The sequence below is a fragment of the Durio zibethinus genome, chromosome 26 (genome assembly GCF_047325235.1).
Source record: "Durio zibethinus cultivar Kanyao isolate XHJ-2024 chromosome 26, ASM4732523v1, whole genome shotgun sequence".
Lineage (NCBI taxonomy): Eukaryota > Viridiplantae > Streptophyta > Magnoliopsida > Malvales > Malvaceae > Durio > Durio zibethinus.
In genome coordinates this window covers 12,643,981-12,658,923 of record NC_143187.1, presented here as the reverse complement: position 1 = coordinate 12,658,923, position 14,943 = coordinate 12,643,981, and the positions used below count along the sequence as shown (strand labels likewise).

General features: G+C 35.9%; 3 protein-coding genes across 4 annotated transcripts; 1 reads left to right on the top strand and 2 right to left on the bottom strand.

Annotated features, from left to right (window-relative positions):
* Positions 1-554: 554 nt before the first annotated feature.
* Positions 555-3,132, top strand: LOC111275228 (Bromo-adjacent homology (BAH) domain-containing protein). Its single transcript, XM_022860422.2, has 5 exons — positions 555-902; positions 1,316-1,658; positions 1,756-1,824; positions 1,918-2,050; positions 2,854-3,132. Exons 1-5 carry the CDS (start codon positions 803-805, stop codon positions 2,878-2,880), a joined length of 672 nt encoding a protein of 223 aa, XP_022716157.1. The 5' UTR covers positions 555-802; the 3' UTR covers positions 2,881-3,132.
* Positions 3,133-3,257: 125 nt separating this feature from the next.
* On the bottom strand, positions 3,258-7,228 carry LOC111275226 (O-fucosyltransferase 2-like). Of its 2 annotated transcripts, XM_022860416.2 has the most exons (11): positions 6,467-7,228; positions 6,135-6,224; positions 5,911-6,010; positions 5,763-5,824; positions 5,551-5,639; positions 5,430-5,471; positions 5,179-5,299; positions 4,935-5,078; positions 4,444-4,778; positions 4,070-4,310; positions 3,258-3,671 (listed from the first exon to the last, which is right to left on the bottom strand). In XM_022860416.2, the coding sequence occupies exons 1-11, from the start codon at positions 6,893-6,895 to the stop codon at positions 3,363-3,365; spliced, it is 1,962 nt and encodes a 653-aa protein (XP_022716151.1). In that variant the 5' UTR covers positions 6,896-7,228; the 3' UTR covers positions 3,258-3,362. The 2 variants fall into 2 exon arrangements, with proteins under 2 accessions (XP_022716151.1, XP_022716152.1); XM_022860417.2 differs by lacking the exon at positions 5,430-5,471 and having other exon boundaries at positions 6,467-7,226.
* A 1,074-nt stretch (positions 7,229-8,302) lies between these two features.
* LOC111275225 (protein STRUBBELIG-RECEPTOR FAMILY 8-like) lies at positions 8,303-14,257 on the bottom strand. Its single transcript, XM_022860414.2, has 16 exons — positions 13,619-14,257; positions 13,010-13,142; positions 12,839-12,910; positions 12,670-12,735; positions 12,509-12,580; positions 12,332-12,403; positions 11,556-11,627; positions 11,385-11,450; positions 11,241-11,306; positions 10,844-11,151; positions 10,122-10,375; positions 9,725-9,996; positions 9,466-9,601; positions 9,209-9,348; positions 8,923-9,079; positions 8,303-8,741 (listed from the first exon to the last, which is right to left on the bottom strand). Exons 1-16 carry the CDS (start codon positions 13,737-13,739, stop codon positions 8,589-8,591), a joined length of 2,160 nt encoding a protein of 719 aa, XP_022716149.1. The 5' UTR covers positions 13,740-14,257; the 3' UTR covers positions 8,303-8,588.
* Between the last annotated feature and the right edge of the window lie 686 nt (positions 14,258-14,943).

Sequence of the window (14,943 nt, the reverse complement as noted above, 5' to 3'; positions counted from 1 at the left end):
CAAAGCTTTGGGAGCTTGGCCCTTATGTTTCAATCATCATTTAAGTTGAAGCCACGGGCCGAAAGGGGTAACTTGATGTAGAATCATGGCACCCATGTGTTCCAAAGTTTATATTTGTAGCTATATTTTATAGCCGATTAGAGCATATGCACATGGGAATTTCAATTCAATATTGATAATTATTTATAAGCAGCTATGCTAAAATCTCTAAAATATTACGGGCTCTTTTTCTTTCCTTACCCATTGACCGGAGCAGTGAAATTTTGCTGACTGTAAGCATCCCAAATCCGAACAATAACTGTGGGTCTCAAGCTGGAGCCCAGCAGTGAAGTACTACGGCGAAAAATGAAAAAAATGGGTTGGAAATGGAAATGGCGAATGGGGAACGGATATGGAGACAATCCTTCATTGCACTGAAATTGAACGTGGCATCGTCTAATTAGCCAAAGCAAAAGGCAACTAATAGATGAATATCTAGCATGCAAGGCATATGCTTACATGGGAAATCAGAGTTACCAAAATACACTTTTAAATTATCCACATTATTATTACATAAAAATTAAAAATAAAATCACTGTAACTCCAGCTCTTCACTGTGTTCTCTCCAGATAGTCCTTTCTTCTTGTCTGAGGTGTCTCTATTCTCTCTTTCTCACTTCCATGAGTGGAACTTAGGGTTTGTCTTTCTTTCTTTCTTTCTTCCCCCCTTAATTCTTTCAAAACTGTGTGGTTTCATTAAGAAAAAAGATATCAACTTCCCTGTAAACCTCTGATCTTGACCGGAGCTCCAAACCCTAGCCTCCATGGCAAAAACAAGACCAGGGCTCTCTGCTGCCAAGCCCAAACCAGGGAAGAAAGACCTCGACTCTTACACCATCCGAGGCACCAACAAAGTTGTCACAGGTAAAGTGTTTTACATGTAGATATACGCCTACATATACGTATATGCCGTTAAAAAAATTGTTGCTTTGGTGATGTCGAAGATGTCTTCTGGGAATTTTCGAATCTTGACATTGGGTGTTTGTCAATATGAAAATTTCAAATATCTCAATTACAATTGGTTTTGACGGTTAAGAAGTGAATGTTTGGTTGTTTTGGTAGTCGGGCTTTTGCTTTTTGATGGGTTTAAAGGATGCAATGGCATTCATGTTGAAAGATGTAAGTCTGTTGGCAGGGTAAAGGTGGCGGCTTTGCAACCATCTATCAATGTATATTAACATCAATGTATATGCAAATACATGTGTTTTAAAGGTGTAGATAGATGTTAAATAATGTTGTTTGTGATGGCTAAGAGTGAAAGTTTGATGTTTTTGCAGTTGGGGATTGTGTTCTGATGCGTCCTTCCGACACTGGTAAGCCCCCCTATGTGGCTCGAATTGAGAAAATTGAATCAGATAGCAGGAATAATGTGAAGGTTCGAGTGCGGTGGTATTATCGTCCTGAGGAATCGCTTGGAGGAAGGAGGCAGTTCCATGGAGCAAAGGAGCTGTTTTTGTCTGACCACTATGATGTGCAAAGTGCTCACACCATTGAAGGGAAGTGCATTGTTCATTCTTTCAAGAACTACACTAAGCTTGAGAATGTTGGGGCTGAGGATTACTATTGTAGATTTGAGTATAAAGCCGCTACTGGAGCCTTTACACCCGACCGAGTTGCTGTGTGAGTATTATGATCTGTTGGCTTGTGAAATATGAGTTTTTCTTATTGGCAATATGTCTTTGATTCTTTGGTTCCGCTGGGTTTTTCTGTTTTGAAGATACTGCAAATGTGAGATGCCATACAACCCTGATGATCTTATGGTGCAATGTGAGGGCTGCAAGGACTGGTATGGTGTTGTATGCTTCTTTTTATGATTTCCCAGTGCCACCTGCAGTATAATTTTTAAGATTGCTACATGTTCTTCTTTCCATTCTTGTAGGTATCATCCTGCTTGTGTGGGCATGACAATTGAAGAAGCAAAAAAGTTGGGCCACTTCGTGTGTTCTGAATGTTCTGAGGGTGTCAAAAGATCACAAAATGGATTTCATGCTTCACCAGTATCTGATGCAAAGGTAAGACCACTTCTTGACCAAATTCTCATCATTGAAAGTCAATTTTCTTTCTTTTTTTTCTTTAACCTATCTAGTTTTTGCTAATCCTCTGGTACACAATTTGCTGGATCTATTTTTCGTGTCCTCTGAGGAACTTTATGGATGTAAGGTGCAATTAACAGGAATGTTCATCCTGTGCAAATCATGCATCAAACCACATGCAATTGACATATTGTTGTTCCAATAACAAATAACAGATACTGGTTTCTAAGTTGTAGAAGTTATTTGGAACAGTTATAATATTTCTTGATTTCTTGCAGAATTTATAGTTGAAAACTTCACTTTGGTTTTACATTTGACTCTATGTGCATGTTTGTTTCACTGAGTTTATTGTATTCAGTAGTGTAAATAGTTATTATTTCCATGTGCCCAATTTTTTTATTGGTTTTATGTCTTTATCTAGCAGTGTGCATAGTTATTATGGCCATTTCATTGCATTTTTAAGATTAACAAGGTCATTTGCTGGTCAAGACTGCGATTGTTGTACTTGTTACCAAAGTGTGCCAAACATTATACCCATTGCATTAGCAGGTGGTTTGTGAGTTTGCCCCTGCTCTCTTTTAATTTTGTTAATTGGGCTTCAAGAACATGATATAGACGTGTAGGCAATCATCTCATTCTAGACATGAAGTTTAGACATTTTAGATATAAAAATGTCACTGAATATAGAGAAAAGTCCATTTATCTGTATTCTTTGCTTAGAAAACAATTATATTGTTTTTTGAGGTTCTGCCTCTACTTCTCATTATTATGATCTTTTCCAGGTGGAGCCCAAACGGCGGAAGAGATAAGAAAATCATGGGGAAATTTTGTTGCATGAGAACACTCTTTATGCAGATTTAGCTTGTAGCCTGTTGTATGAGTTGTATAGTTGCAGAAATTGTGTGCTTTGCCCAAACTGGTGGCTGTTAGTAACTTATGTGTTGGAGACATCTGCATCTGTGTTAGGTTTAGGAGATTAAGTCTGCAGGAGGATTGATCTGTAGTTCTCCGACGTTGAACCAATATTTGCCGCAGAAAAACTTCCAAGTATCACCTTTTCACTTTCGCCTTTGTTTTTGGTAACACATCTTATTGACTTGTTTTGATTATGCATTGCCATCTCACCATAAGCTTGGCCTAAGAGGGTTCCAAGAATAACAAGCTTGCCTCATATTAAACAACGATATAGAATAATCACAGAAGCTCAAGCTTAATTTGAGACTAATATTAAACAACAAAGAATGTTACATGTTATAAGCAGAACATGCTTAAAAGTGAAAAGGGCAATATGTCAATCTGTTAGACACATACACTCTTTACACCGTGGATACCGGTAAACACTCCTAGCCTTAGGCCTACTCTGGACATGTTTAGTTTGCCTAACGGCCTTCCTCACTCTCTGCTCAAACACTTTCCACTCTATAGTATTGTTCTTCAAGAATATAGTAGCGAGTCTCCGCTTGTTAGGGCGTATTGTAGGCATCTTCCCTCCACCATAGTATATTCGATGGCCAGATACCAAAGATGACAACTGGCTACCAGAGTCCGTCATGGCAAATGCATCAGCTGCAGTGCAGGCGATGAAGTCCAGTGCCGCTAGCTACAGATGAAATAAGGTCATCATGTCATTGCACTCACACGAAGTATGACAGTAACTAATGAGAAGAGCATAAACAATCAACGGAAAACCATTTCTCCTAATCTTACAAGTCCTAAAAATGCTATATAAAAAGTTTTAATAAAATAATTTCCAAATATCTAAATTAGTTATTCAGAACCTATATAACTTTGATCATTAATGCAGGAGGCGGTATCAGAATAACCTGTAAAACAAGCATTTAGCAGTTTGTGCATGATGAAAAGAGCTAATATTAAAATAATTCACAAAGTTCAAATTTCAGTAGGGATCAGCTGCTCAAGAACCACCACTTATCAATGCAACAATCGCAAAAAACCTAAACTGTTATCAAACAAGAGGTGTCAATGTCACTTTGTTACCTGAGATGAGAAGTTCAGGAATGGTTCAAGTTCCGCTGGTGTAAGCAAATTCTCTTTGGTAACCAAGTTAGGATACAAGCTCGTCAAAGCAACCAATCTTGCTGTCCCTCCATATATTTGTGCCCCTGCCACATATATATGAGTCTTACGGTTGAAACCTAGAGCAGCAAGCATAAGTACTGCTTCTTCTGGTGTTAATGGACATAACCCTTCAGACCTGAGCATGGCAGGGGAAGGTAACCTGAAACAAGTAAAAACAGTTTGTCCCAATATAAAGCAATATTTTGCATGTTTCTCCTCCAAATTTACCAGGAAAGAAAACAAAGGAGATTAAAAAAAATGATAGAGAAGAAGAAATAGAAAATTATCCATACTTTTGTGTCTTCTCGAGCTCTGTTAATGCAGGAAAATGGATTTGTCGATATGCTTCCAATTCTTGCCTCTCTTCTTCACCTCCACCAAACTCACATAAAGAATGAGCTACCATGTCAATCTCAAATCTCAAATGCAAAGCAAGATATCTGGAAGCTTTTGCAGCACGATCACTCCTTGCAATCATAGCTGATACTGCACGTGGACCAACAAGATAATGATCCAATAGTCCTGGCCGAGCTGCATGCCGGCGCAATCTTTCAAGGAGTAAAGCTGCAGTTTCTTGTATTTTTGGAACAAATTTAAGTGCATGAAAATTACATCTGCATCGAAGTCTCTAGATAAAGTCCCCCAATTAGGAAGAGCAAAGTAGGAAAGAAAAGGGTATAGCCATCAATTTTATTATCAAGAACTGCTTATGAAGTTTATCTAATGAATAAAGCTAGCATTAAAAGCAGCCTTTTATGGTTACATATATAAAGGCTAGAAATACCTGCAACTGAAATGGTATTGGGTCAAATGCCAAACGATTCCCAAATCCAACAAAATGGACAGCTCTTTTCTGGAGTAGGATAGGGAGAATGTTTTTCAGATAAAAACTTGGTTTAGATTCCTTCCTAATATCTACATCTGTCACCTGGAAAATCAATTGAACAATCACTATAGACAAAAGACACACTAAGACAAAAGTTGCAAGCAAAAACCATTCAGAACTTGATTTAGAGGAAGAAACTCACAACGCTACCAATGGCCTCCAAATCTAGTGACTTTAGCTCCTCAGGAAGTTCTTTCACTATTTGAATGTCAGGAGTCAGGTAGTTAATAAAATGCTCCTCCTGATAGATATCGCTGAATTGACTATGCAATTTAAAATTTGATTTGGTTATTTTTCCATCTAGACCAAATAGAAGTCATCTCCATAGATACTAAATAAATTTCATCTGAAAGTAAATTCCAATCATTTAGTGCTTAAAGATCAAGAATATACTGGAAAATGTTAAATGTTTTGATGCAAGAGAACATCCATCTTCTGAGGGGAAAGAAACATAAAAAAGGTTAAGAAGGAAATCACTCTGAAAAGAAAAGAAAGGAACATCGACAAGCCTCACCTTACATCTTTCCAGACACTACTGTACATAAATTTGGGAACAACAAGAGTTGCATTAAGTAATCGAGCAACAACTACAGCATTGCAGACCTGTCACCAACAGTAACTTTTAGCAATCATAAACTGTGTACTAAACTCAGAAAGAGAGGAAAGTTGAATGCAGATTCAAGAGATTGGAACACACACTAGCATTTCGGATATGTAATCACTTACAGCTACACGTTGCTGGTTCATTCCACCATTTGCAGTAACCATAATGTATCCATTCTTCCCCTCTGGAAATAACAAAAGGTATTATGTCAGGACTAGTTTAAATTATCTATGCTCCAGTGAATTAAACATATAGAAGTCAGAGAGAGACCACTAGGTTCCCAGTTATGTTGATCAGCACAAGGTCTCCAAGCAGAAGCAGGAACCACAGGTTCCTGCCATAAATCTTTTGGCTCACGTTTATTTTGCCCCTATATGTCATAACACTTTTTTCAATGAAAACATGCAAAACCAGAAGAAGAGATAAACAGTATCGACATAGGCTGTTCATTATAGGGAATAAACAGAAAGACATCATTGGTTATATTCAAATACCTCTGCCAAAGCATGAGCAGCCAAAGCCAACATCCTTCCATAAATACCATTATATTGCTTTTTCCCCTTACTAATCTTTTTCACCTTTCCCTGCAAAACCCACAAAAGCAATGCAATTGGCAAATTATACTAGCTATCTTTCATTTAGTAAGTTACTAATATATGATTATTACCACTTCTTGAAACTGGAATTAATAATATTAACCTTTCACCGATGCCGCAAATCGCCTCCTAAATGTCCATTCTTTTCCTTATCATTAATGTATTCTATAATAATTCCAAAATAAATCTCAAAGCCAATGAGATGAGACTATGAGAGTTGAGCTACGTACCTGAACCGAAACGGAAGAAGAATTCCTGGAAGATCCAGTATGGCGTCCGACCCGGTGATCTTGTAACCTCAAAAGCATAAACCAATTGACCAAGAAAAACAAACCCACCAATGCAATCACCACCACAAGTCCTTTCACCCTATTCTTGTGGTACCAAACTTTCCCTCCTTTTCTCTTCACCTTCTTCGATTGCTTCTTTCGACTACCCCACAATATTCCTAACAATTCAGCTCCAACAAATGAGCCGCTCTTTTCACCATTCATGAACCGACTGGGGCCGAGTCGTGGGGACCGACTCGGAGAACCCTGACGACTCCTCGGACTCGAGCGAAGTTCGACCCGGTCGGGAATTCGGATGGTGTCGGGTTGATCTTGTTTAGATTCAAGAAAAAGATTGTGGAAATTGTTTGCGTTATTAGTTAAAGACATTGATTGATGGGGTTTAAGGTTTGGATCTAATGCGAGAGTTAAGAGAGATTTGCTTTTGGCTTTGGTTGTTTGTCAGCGTAGCGATAAAAACGGCAGCTTTTATGGTGGGATGTTAGAGTGCGAATTTGCCGAAACCGGCAGGTGATGACGGTACCTTGGAGTGGGTTTAAAATTTCTTCCTTGTCTTAAAAACTATGGGATAAATCAGGGGATCATTAATTTCATTGAGAGATTACAACAGTTTTCCCCTTTTTTTTATTTACATTTTTTTTCAATTTTTAATTTTAATAAAAAGTAGAAACTATAATTTAAGGATGCTAAAATAATTCGATAGATTTGATTTGTCTTTGATAAAGTCAGATTTTTTTTTTTTTTTAAATCAAGTTAGGTTGGGTTTTTTTCTTTAAATTCGGTTTTGAGTTGGAGTCAGATTTTAGGAGATATCATCTTTGATCCGATCTTGATTTATAAAATATATTTTTAATTAATTTAATTATATATTATATTAATAAAATTATTATTTAATATTTTATTTAAAATATTAATTTAATAAAAATATTTTTTTATAATTAAAATATAATTTTATAAATATTATATTAAATTAATTTTAAATTAAATCAATTGTGATTTAAAAATATATAAATCAAATTAAATATAAAAAATAATATTTTAATGTCAAATCTAATGAATTTCAAATATAAATATTAAAAACTTTAATAGAGCGAAAACCTATCCCAGTCTAACTTAATTCATTAACATCCTTATTCTTAGCTAGATTTCCACTAAAAATTAAGAATGGAAGAGAATTCCTTAAATGATCTAAAAAAAAAAAAAAGAGAATTTTATTTTTCCCTAAAATTTTCAATTTATTATCGTTACATCACATCACCAAATTAGGCCGGTCCAAAATCTTGCTTGCATGGACAATGGGCCGGCGTTTTCATAGTATCATCGCACCTATTTTTATAAGACAAAATGAATCGACCTAGAGAAGCCCAAAGCAAAAGGAGGTCCAATAACAAGTACCAGAAAACTGGTTGGCTGCAGCTGTTATCAAAGTCAGAAAATTTATTCAAAATTATTGCCCAAAAACGCACTGAGCCACTGATCCGACTCCGATGACAAGTAACATAAAGGATTCACATGGCACAGCCTGTTTTTGACTCTTATGATAAACCCACGTTGACTTTTTCAGTCACAGTTTCTTTCCCAATAGCATCTAGGCAACAAGAGTTCTGACGTCACGAAATGGAAATGTGGCAGGTCCACAATCACAATCCATTAGCACAACACAACTCGTGTTAGCAATTTATGGCGGAAAAGCCAAAGACCAATGGAGACAGACATGGGACTGAAACATGAAAACCATGAGGACGAAACAAAGGAATGTGATGTACTTTGCTTGAATTATAGAAAATTCTTTTTTTTATTAATTAAGCTGCAAAACGTGAATGTGCATCATAATGTCCAATAATACACCTATACATCTGCAATGGAAACTATAAACTTAAAACTGAAAGTGTGTGAGATATAATTACATAACTTTTTTTTTGCTTTTTCCATTCTCGATTTTGATTCTCTTACAGATATTTTCCGCTTAACTTGTTTGCTCTTTTAGTCATCCTAGACCTTGTCATGTTGCATACACGTTTGCGAGGCATCAGTTTCAAGCTGCGGAGTTCCAACCAGACACTTAAAATGACATTTCTATTGCCTCAGGATCTGACGTCTTATATGCAAATCCTGATTCGTCACTGGATCGCCTTTTGACTACACTTGCCCTTTGCACTAACCTCACTAAAGCTTGGACAACCTCAGACATGGGAGGCCGGAACTCCGGTTCCGGCTACATAGGAAAAAAAAAAAAAAAAGACCTTCTAATTAGCAAATTTTTATTTCCAGAAATATTTTAAGAAAAAACACAAAAATAAAAGTCAACAATGTCTTATTTTTCTTTTCTTTTACCCTACAAAACTAATCAGGTTAACTTAATCCAAATAGTCCAAAGTATTAGTAAGTTCCTTTACCTGAACACAGAGAGCAATGATGTCTGCGAAGCGTGACAGAGATTTTGCTGGATACATGCCATTGAGGGCAGGATCAACCATTTTTGCCAGGGCATCTATATCATGTAGTTGGGGAGTGGCCCATCTGACAAGTGATTGCTCTGATCTCACCCTTGAACTAAACAATGCAGATTAAGCCAAAACAAAATTTTACTTGGACAGATAAACAAAGCATTGTAACAATGCCAAAATATAAAGATCATCATATAGTGATTTCTGACCGCTAAATACAGAAAACAGGTTTTACCTGTCCAGTGGTTTCCGACCAGTCAATAACTCCAACATCACCACCCCAAAACTGTACACATCACTCTTTACCGTATATACTCCTGACAATGCAAACTCAGGAGCACTATAACCAAATGAACCAACCACCTGTGTTGAAACCTGCCCAACATGGAATCAAACAAAGAAATAAAGAGCTAGCATAAAACTTCCCTTCACAGATGGCAGTTGAGTGAAACCCTGTTCACCAATGACTCATTGTCCAAAGAAAATTTTTACCTGTCGCTCAGTATTTGGCGTAAGAGCAGCTAAACCACAATCTGACAAGTGAGGATTGAGCTCTTCATCAAGTAAGATGTTTGCTGACTTGAGGTTTCTATGTACAACTGAAGGCAAGCACACTTCATGCAAGTACCTGAAAGACAGCTTCATCAGAAAGGAACATATGCAAGCAAGCAGCCAAATGCTAAAGCAACACGTGTGTGCACTGTGGAAGGGAGGGAGAGAGACTCAAAAAAATTGTACACATATAACATACTCTAAAGCCCGGGCAGTGCCAAGTGCCACTCTGACACGTACATTCCAGCCTAATGTCTTGCTGTCATCATCAGAAAAGTGCAGCCTATCATGAAGACTACCATTTCCTATATATTCATATACCAGAAGACGCTGTCCATGCTCTGCACAGTATCCAGCCAATGTAACAATATTGGGATGCCTCAAGCGTGACATATTGGAGACAGCTTCCAGAAAATTGTCTTCCTCTTGTAATGATAGTGCAGAATTGTCTATTTTTTTAATAGCCATTGTCTGGTTTAAACAAGATAAAAATAATTAGTTATCATTCTGAAAAATCTTGCATTATTTCACAAAATATCCAACATTAGTCTTTATTGGAGCACTTCAATATTAAATATTTATTACAGTTAAGTTACCTTTCCATTCGGAAACTCTGCACTGTAAACACGACCAAGGGAACCTTCACCAATAAGATATTCTTGACTAAAACTATTAGTGGCTGTTTGTAAAGAAGCAACAGTATATGATGTAGCAGTGATGGGTGACTTCATTCTGTTTAGAGATCCATTTTTGGACAACCTATCAACTGTCACTTTTTCTGCTGGTGGGGGTTTTAAATCTATAACTGCAGCAACATTTTTCACCCTCTGCTCTTGCATATTGGTATGTCCTGCAAAAATGAAGCAGAATACAGGTCCAGCATTTTTAGGATGCTAGAGAGTTTGCAGCACCAATTACTAGTGAATTTGAAAGGCATTATAAGGGAGAAACAATACTGCCAACAAATTTCTTTAAATCTGGTTGCTTTATTGAAGCAATTTCATTCAATAGTAACCAAAGCAACATTTGATCATACCAATAGACATGAAAGGGTTCAAACAATTTTTAAAATATATCAATCCACTAAGTAAACAAAACAAGCTATAGAATGAGACATGGGCATCTATAGTAGCTGCCTATTGTTACTCAAGTCTTGAAGCTTTTCAATTTTTCATTAGAAATAGATCTCTAGTTAGTGTAGCTCCACATATATTCACGTTTTCAATGAGGAATTATGCAATCCAAAGATGTAACTAAAAAAAAATAATTTCAAAGTAATAGTACTGCTGGGGAACAGAGTATGAAGAAGAAAACCTACCATCATTGGAGCCAACCGAAAGATTCCTTCTTGAAGCCCTTGCACCACCCACCTTTCTTTTATTTTTGCGGATGCAGAAAACAAGAGCAAGTAGAGCCAGGAGAACCAGCAACAAAGAGCCAAGAACTATGCCTACAATAAGTCCAGCTGGTGGTCCCTTATCTGAATCTGATGATTGACCATCAGAAGCAGGGGATGTACGAGCTCCTGATCCAGAGTTATGTTTATTATGGGATCTACCAGGTGGAGATGCACTATATGGTGGTGGAGGAGGGGCAGGCCCATTGGCAAAGGAGTTTCCATCATATCTGTTTCATTTTTTATTGCAAATTCAAACATTTTGCACAAACTAAATATGGAAGAAGTAAATTGGCAGCAATGCTACATCAAGCCTTACATAAAAGTTGGGACTGAAAAAAGCTCTCGAGGAATCCATCCACTGAAATGATTCTTTGCAACATTGCTGTTCAGAATCTAGGGTGCATAAGAACAGACTGACAGGGAGTAAAAATCCAACAGCAGTATTAGAAAAGTAACTTACAGAGTTGTCAATGATAAACCCGAAAGGACGTTAAGAGAACCAGTCAATTGATTGTTCTGCATATACCTGCCACAAATTCAGATATCAATAGCACCTGGTTAAGCTCCACAAATATCTGAAACCGGTTTTCCCCTTTGTTTTTTACTCTTAATTAAGCAACACTTTACTTACAGCGTAGAAAGATTGCTCAATGAGCTAAATGAAATAGGAAGATCCCCACTAAAATTGTTGAAGGAAAGATCCCTGCATTAACAAGGTACCCAAATCATAGTGTGGTTAGAAAAATATTTAGAAAAAAAAGGACTACAGGTAAATATTAGAATATAGTTAGATGTTGTTAAGGTATTCAAAACTTCCCTCTACCCCTGATCCTTAATGAAATTCAATCCAAAAACATACAGCAAAATATTTCTCAATTAATGCACATAATTATAAATATAGGGAAGACAAAACAACCTTAAGTTGAACCAAAATCCAAATATAATTTTCCAGTTGGAGCTTTAAATCAACAAATTTCAACACCTTTAAAATGCTTTATGTTACAAACAATTAGGAATTTATTTGGTAAGAGGATTGACAGTACAAATTTATAAAACCATCTAGCCACCCTACCATAAGACATACCTAAAGAAAAACATGTTATTTGATCACTCAAAAGATAAGCATCGAACTCCACAAAAACTTATTAATTCCATAAGATAACTCCATCATCAGAGCTCATTAATTAAACAAGTTAAAAAACTGGGAAACAATTAATTGCATGGCTTCAAAAGAAAATCCACTTAATAAATATCCAAACATAACTGAAATGGAAAGTTTTAAGAGTTAAACCAGACAGTGATGAGTAGAATATTAAAACAACAAGGAATAACAACTTAGATTTCAGAAATTCTACATAGAGCAAACCTAATAGATTACATTAAATATAAAAGGTTAAGTTTTCTTACAAGGTACCAAGGACGGCAAGATTAGCAAAAATGTCTCCAACAGACAGGGAGAGTGAATTATGGCTTAAATTCCTATAACCAAAGATTTAGAATTAGGAAACGTGAGGAAGTTTGATTTGCTACTCAATTGCGCAATGTGTAAACAAATCATCATAGCATTTGAGTTATATCACTTACAGGTAAGTAAGAGTGACCATACTAGAAATTGAATATGGAAGATTCCCACTCAAGTTGTTACCTGCGAGATTCCTGCATCATATAATAAATAAGCATTTTAACATTAAGCAATAAAAAAAATACTTAAAACAATAGAAACAACAATGACTCAGAGACATTACAGGCTTGTGAGATTAGGTGGCAACTGGTACGGGATTGTATCGTGAATGTTGTTGTTGCTCAAATCACTAACATGAGACAAAGGAAAAGCCATTTAACTAATTAGCTGATTAACAAAGAGATACATTCTCAATGGCACATGCAGATATCAGAGCAATGGAATTATCTTACAGTGTTCTCAAGGACATAAGATCCGAGAGCAAGTATCCCATGGTTCCAGAAAGTCCTAACCCAGAAATATCACTGTGATAACAATAACAAGACCCATTAACCAAACATAAACTGATCAAACTACAAAATTCCAAAAACAAATAGCTAAATTTGAAATATATACTCTCATACACAGAAACGACAGCGGAGCCTTCACAGGTAACCCCTTTCCATGACTCTCCACATGGATCACCACCATTAGTTTTCCAATTTGTTAACTTTGTAGGACTGTTCAATGAAGTGTACATAACCTGAAGCGCTTGAACTGCTCGCAAATAAGTAAAGGAAACAACATAATAAGACATCCCCAGGTTTCAAAATTAAAAAAAAAAAAAAAACAAATTCAGATTAGATTGAATTAAACCTTCCATTTACATATGCACTGATAAAATGTCACCAAATATAACTAAAATCCAGAAATTGTAGATTTTTTCCTACTCGAAACTATAAAGTATTACATTTTCGCAAAAATAAATGACAATATTAGGAATCAAAGCAAATATACTTTTTCTCCAATTTTTCCCACATTTTTCTGGAGAAACAAACACAGCATAGAAGATCAAACTTTTCAAAAGAAAGATCGTCAAAGATTATTTCTTGACTAATAATCACATTCACATCTAAGCCAAACAAGTCAATAATTTTACACTTGTCAACCTCAATCATACAACCAAATCAATGAAGAAAATGCGTAAAACAATTAAAGAAGAAAATAAAAAATAAAAGGAAAAACAGAAATACCATCGGAAGAATCAGTGATGCATTGAGCTGGAGAGAAAGCAAAGATCAAACCAAGAAAGACTAACTCAGTGAGTAGCAAACGAATCATAGAAAGAGAAAAAGGTCTGTTATTGTAACCCATTGCTATCTTCTTTTCTTTTTTCTTTTTGTATTTTTTGGTTTTTCGTGTTGTAGTGGTTGTTGCAGTTGATTTTGGCAGTGCTAAGAGGTGAGGATCAGGTGAGGCGGAGCACGTGATATAGAACCATGGACACGCAAGAACAGCTGAAGAAGAAGTAGGAGGAGGAAGAGGAAGAGAATGAGAAGCAGCTGTAGTTGTTGGGAGGCTCAATGGTTGGAGACATCGCCATTAAAGAAAAGGAAAGAAGAGAGAGAGATTCGAAGCTTGAGAGTAGTAATGAAGAGAGAGTGTATTTTATTATATGCAAAGGTTGTTGTATTGTGGGTGTCGGCGAAAATTGGAAAAAGAGTTGAGCAGTAAAATCTTGAAGAAAATTCAATAGTACTAGATTGATAAACAGAGAAAAGTTCGGTCGGAGTAGGCAAGCAAGGTATGACACTTTCTCACTTCTCAGGTTCCTTTCCCTGTCCCTTTCGAGTTTTGATCCTCTACTTTTGTTCCTGATGCCTTGCTCTTGGCCTTTAATTCACTTTAACTAAACTAAACACTTTTACCACGTTTCATTGTTGGAAATTGGAATTAGCTGAGCCCTTTTTTTTTTTGTTTCCTTTCAAACGGATTGCTTTGCTTATTACAGTCATTATGGATGGGGCAATCTCTTATACATATCATCAGTGTTTGAAATTTCTTTGTAAAGGAAGCATCGTTATTTTTAGTTGAAATAATAGAGTATAGTTGGATAATGAGAAAATAAAATAAGCATGCCATAGCTCCATTGGCTGAACTCTTCTCTTTTTTTTTTAATATAATGTTTGAGTTCAAATCTCATTAATGATATCTTTTGATATTATCTCAAATATATACATGAAAGATAGCATCTGTTTTAGTAAATCAAATATGCACGTATTATCTTGATTTAAAGGGTTGAACAATTTTTTTATTTTAAAAAATTTTTTTATCAAAAAAATAAATAAAATATGAAAGATTCATTTATACAAAATATGTAATGAGAAGATGATAAAGCTTTTTTAAACGGTAAGAATGAACCGACAAAATCGTTGTGTTGTATTGGTTTTTCTTTATCAACAATGAAATATTTACTAATAAAATAAATGTGAAACTTAGCACAAATGTCATATGTTCAACCTTTTTCCTTCTTTTCCATGAGCATGAGAAGAATTAACAATGATGGGAAAAAAAAAAA